We start from the raw sequence: 4,768 nt of genomic DNA, 5'->3' as shown, positions 1-4,768 counted from the left end.
GAGGAAAGGAAAAAGAAAAAGAAAAAAGGAGAGAGAAAGAGTTAAGCCTAAATTTAGCTTCTCACAATCACTTTAAAATACTAATGACATTTAATTTTAAATTAGTACTCTGGATATATACATCTCTATATTCAAAGCCTTATTCTACTTTCATAGCTTATATTTAGTTTACCAAGTATTGAAACTATCTGATTACTAGTAATCCAAATATCTGAGACAAACTCAGGTTGTGAGGTGATGAGCAAACGTACATGGCTTTTCTTTTTTAGGAGGAGCAGGAAGAGGAAGGATTACTTGTTTGCCTTTCAAATAGAGATAGTATCTTGCAGTAGAACTTGTACATTCTTAGACAGCACCAAATGTTGCCCTGCTTAGGGCACCTCAACAATGAGATAACTACTGTTATCACTTGTATTTAAAAACAAAGTTTTTAAAAACATTTAAAAACAACAGCATATACTTGCTCTGAATACTGTTCAGAAAACGGGGGTTTCTCATGAGCTTTTTTTTTTTTTTTTTTTTTAAGAAATACAAAACGTAACTGGCTTGAATGAATCACCTCTCAAATCATCAGCGTATCAGAGCTAAAACTTAGAGTAGACTACAAATCAAACATGTTTTCATTAAAGCTCTGCAGCAATTTGCAGAATTTTAGTGTTACATTAAGTAGATGGAATTTCCTCAGACCTCAGCTATACCATGGTGCACATACCTGCAAAAGATAGTTATGAATATTAAATAACTGTGATTGCACATGTAAAAAAAAAAAAAAAGGAGAGATTGCAAGAGGAAAAAAAATCTACCAGCAAAGCAAAATTTAACATTACCACAAAAAACACTTCAGAGAAGGTTAACAAGTTTCTCGCAAGAAAAGTATTGCACATTCCAGGAGGACACTCACTGCCTTGTAAGCATGCACTCTCCAAAGCCCAGGTAACTAATAGCAATATTGTTATTTAGGCACATGCATCTGACCTCCAATTCCAATACCATTTTCAATCCAGATGAAGATAAACAAACTCAAAACAAACCTCCAGCAGTTATGTTTCTAAGGACAGCTTAAACTACCTGTCATAACATCAGCTTCTAAGATTTCAGAGCTGTGTTCCTCCTACGAAAATGTAAATATTCCATTGTGCTGACACAGAAAATCCAAACTTTAAGAGAACTGAACCAGCAAATGCTCCACGTTTTGGTGAAATATCGGCTTTAGCAACACCGCTGGCGTGTGCCCGGTGCAGAACATCCTCAGAGGTTACGGGATGTGCTTAGGACACAGCACCTGAGCGGGAGCAGCTGGTTTGCAAACGACCGTTGCCAACGAGCAGGGGGCAAACGGCCTCCTCAGATCACCCCCTTCCTCTGGCGCGGCCGGGCGAGCCGTAACACCGGCCGCCGAAAGCCTGTCAGGGACCTCGGCTCTGGGCGGATGATCCTCCTTTGCCTTAAAGCACTGCCCTGCACTCCAGGGTTTAAGGCTACGAGTGTTTTTAATGCGTTTAGAGCTTCCCTCTCCCCTCCCCGGCGGACAGGACCGGGCCCCTGCCCACGCAGCGCCCGCCGCCCCCGCCGCGGGCCGCCCCCCTCGCCCACACTCACATCTTCAGCTGCACGTTGATGTCCAGGTCGCAGCTATAAACATAATAAAGCTTCTCGGCCTCGCCCATGGCTGTGGCCGCCTCCCGCCCGCCGCCTCAGTAGCTCCCGCAGCAGCCGGCGGGCATGAGCACCAGCCCGCTGCAGCCGCTGCGTGGCCCCAGCGCGCCGGCCCGCTCTGAGCATGCGCCGCTGCCGCCATGTTGGCTAGGGGAGGAAGGAACGGAGACGGTAGCAGCCCTATACCAAGATGGCTACCAGCCGGCCTCTGTCGAGTGGGCGGCCCCAAGATGGCTGCGCCCGGGTCTCTCTCACCAACATGGCTGCTCCCGGCTGTACGGTACCGCAAGATGGCCGCGCCCATGAGAGACACGGCAAGATGGCCGCGCCCTCAGTGCTGCGTGCGAGATGGCGGTGTCTTCCGCCTGAAAGCCAAGATGGCTGGGCCGGGTGGCGGTTTCCTTTGAGGTGGCCAAAGGCTCAAGATCCCTGGCTGCTTCACCTGAGGGAGGATGAGTGCCTGCCCCGCTCCAGGGGGAGAAGGAGCAGAGACCTTCCTGGCCGCAGAAAACACTTCACTGCTTTGCTGTATTTCCCCCCTCGCCAGCCCCGCTGCCGCCATGAAGAGCAGCCGCTGTCCACATAGTGCCCCTGTAGTGTGCCCCCATGGCGAATTCCAGAAGTTGTGTTTATAGCCAAAATATGGACTGGCACCAAGCTGCGGAATAGAAGTGCGATAGCGGCACGTGCCCCTCCGCGTTCGCGTGGACAGCAAGAGCTGTTAACGGGCAGCTCAGGACGTCTTCAAGCAGACCTCTCCCGCGCCGGAGCGCTAGCTGCCTGGGGAGGACGCTGAAGTAGGGGACAAACTCTGATTTAATTAAAGAAGGACCACAAAACTTTTCTTTTTCTTTTTTTTTTTTTNATAACCGAAAGGTTTGAGAAGCTTCTCAGTGTTGGTGTTTGTCCCCTGTGCAGATTTAAGACAATTTGATGAGTTGCCCACAGTAAAACTACCGTTTTTTTTTTGGTGGTAGGGAGGTCTTTTTTTGTTCTTCTCCACAACTAGCACATTGGAGAAGTTCATGATCTAGGAACACCTACCATTAAAATGAAGCCTTTACTCGCCAGTGTTGTGAGGTGGGAGCGTGTCACGGGTGCAAAATGTAATTTAAACTCAGTTGCATCAACAAATTCCTTTACGCAGATGATGTTAAAATAACTCTCCCCCCAAAAAAAGTGATAATCTTTTATCTAAGAGTCTTCTCTATCTTCATTTGCCACTTTTCTATCATATTTACAATTTCTACAGATTGGATATGTTTTCAATTATTGGGATTAGTATTATCAGTTGAATAATCATACAATTGATTTCACTGTTACAAGGAAATATTTTAGGCTATTATTCAAGTTCTGTCTAGTTCTCAGGGAAGGGAAAAAACAGACTGAAGACTTCTGAAATAGGCATTTGTTTTTATAAACGTTTTCAAGTGATGTATTTCCCAACTTTCTCAGATTCTGATGTGTCTAAATAGGTAAATGAGGTCTGTGGGAGGCAAAAGAGGAAAAAAGTTTAGGAAAGACATTTTTGACAATAAGATTGTAAAGAGATGCAATTGCAATCAAAAATGCCATTTTGTACTACCTTTTCATATTAATAACCTTTCATTTATAAGTTCTCAGATACTGCTGCTATGGGGATCACATCATACAGGCAGACAGCAAGACCCTGTTTTTCACCTAGAAGGATCCTGCTTAATGAACATACCACATATGTCCATGAATCATTGCCTATACTACTGAAATAGGGTCTTGCCTGAGGTATCTATAGCATTGATTACCTATAGTATCTAGTATATAGCTGGTATGATGTGGCATATGTTATAGACATTACACACAGTATAGTAAGATGGGTTCCCAGGGTCAGATATTAGGTAGGATTGATGCAGCCAGTCTGTGCACTTTATTTCAGAGCCAGAGAATTGTTTTGGCCTCATTTTGTTTTTCAGTGCAGACATACCCAGAAGTAGGAAGCTGAGGCATATTCACACTATATTCCAGCGAAAACCTAGTCCCTTAACCCAACTGCAGTGAGTACAGTAGAGACATAATCAAAGAAAGAACACAAGCTGGCTGGTTCAAAATCAGGCTTTTTATTATTACTATTTCTCCCAGAAAAATTTGTTTTACTCTTTGCTGCTGCTACATGGATCCTTCAACACACTCAGAAGTCAAGGTCTGTGTCTACACAGCTAAAAACATCCAACACAGGCAGTTGCCCTGAGATCAAGCAGTGTGAATGGCCCATATCTATGCTATCTTCTTGGCCTTTGTGGATGAAACCRTCTGTATCTCCACTGCAATAATATTTGGCCTGTATCTCCTCTAGGTGCCGAGGGCCACTCTTTTTGGCAGAAAACCGAACTATATATGTGTGTGTTTTTCAACACAAAGTGCCTGATGTAATGTAAAGGTTGTTCTGCAATCTGCAAAAGGGTTGTTTTTATAGCATGGCATCTAGGGCACAGCAGGAAGGTATGTTGTGGTGTTGCCTGTCTGTGGCCTACTGAAAGATTATTCAAAGCACAAGATGCCAAATGTGGCATGGTTTGTTCCCGAGCCAATCTGCAGCAAATACAGAAAAAAGCTATCCTAGCAACTCTATTTAGGTGTGTGTCCTCAGCAAGACAATTGATAAGATTAGCTTGAGAAGGAATCTAGAAGTGAATTAGCACATATACTGAACAGAAATCTGCATATATGTGATAACAGGGACAAGTTCTGGAAGCAAACCAGAAAGGCAGAGTTTTGGTGCTGTTAAGTACATCGTGAAGCAAGCTTTGCTGTTTGCCTTAAAAACAGAAAACGTACGTCTGACCCTTCCAGACCTGCGATGAAGCTGTCAGTCCCTGAGGGCGCTGAGAGGCCTCATGTTGCTGCCCAGCCCCAGCCCAGCCCATCCAGGGGCTGCTGGTTCCTGGCCTGCCATGCCACAGCCGTGCGGGCCGCAGCCCCACCATCACCTTGTCCCTGCCCTCTTTTGTCTTGAAACATCAATTTAACTCAACACATGCAAGCATTTGCAAACTTGCTGTATAAAGGCACACAGAGAAAAATCCGTTTTATTTTTCTCATGAAGAGTATGAGAAACAGGCTAGATTTAGATACTTGC

General features: G+C 44.9%; 1 protein-coding gene across 2 annotated transcripts in view; it reads right to left on the bottom strand.

Moving 5' to 3' along the window:
• Positions 1-1,772, bottom strand: part of PIK3C3 (phosphatidylinositol 3-kinase catalytic subunit type 3) — a 74,736-nt gene extending 72,964 nt beyond the window's left edge. Inside the window, exon 1 of one of the 2 annotated variants that reach the window (XM_085321937.1) lies at positions 1,600-1,772. In XM_085321937.1, coding sequence (XP_085178063.1) covers positions 1,600-1,667 — 68 coding nt within the window. In that variant the 5' untranslated portion in view covers positions 1,668-1,772. The remainder of the gene's footprint in view (positions 1-1,599) is intronic. The other variant, XM_085321938.1, reaches the window with a different exon arrangement.
• Between the last annotated feature and the right edge of the window lie 2,996 nt (positions 1,773-4,768).

This window comes from Rhea americana, unplaced genomic scaffold, assembly GCF_003343005.1.
Source record: "Rhea americana isolate MKP2758 unplaced genomic scaffold, rheAme1 scaffold_73, whole genome shotgun sequence".
Lineage (NCBI taxonomy): Eukaryota > Metazoa > Chordata > Aves > Rheiformes > Rheidae > Rhea > Rhea americana.
The sequence above is the reverse complement of the archived record's forward strand: the minus strand, read 5'-3'. Positions and strand labels throughout refer to the sequence as shown.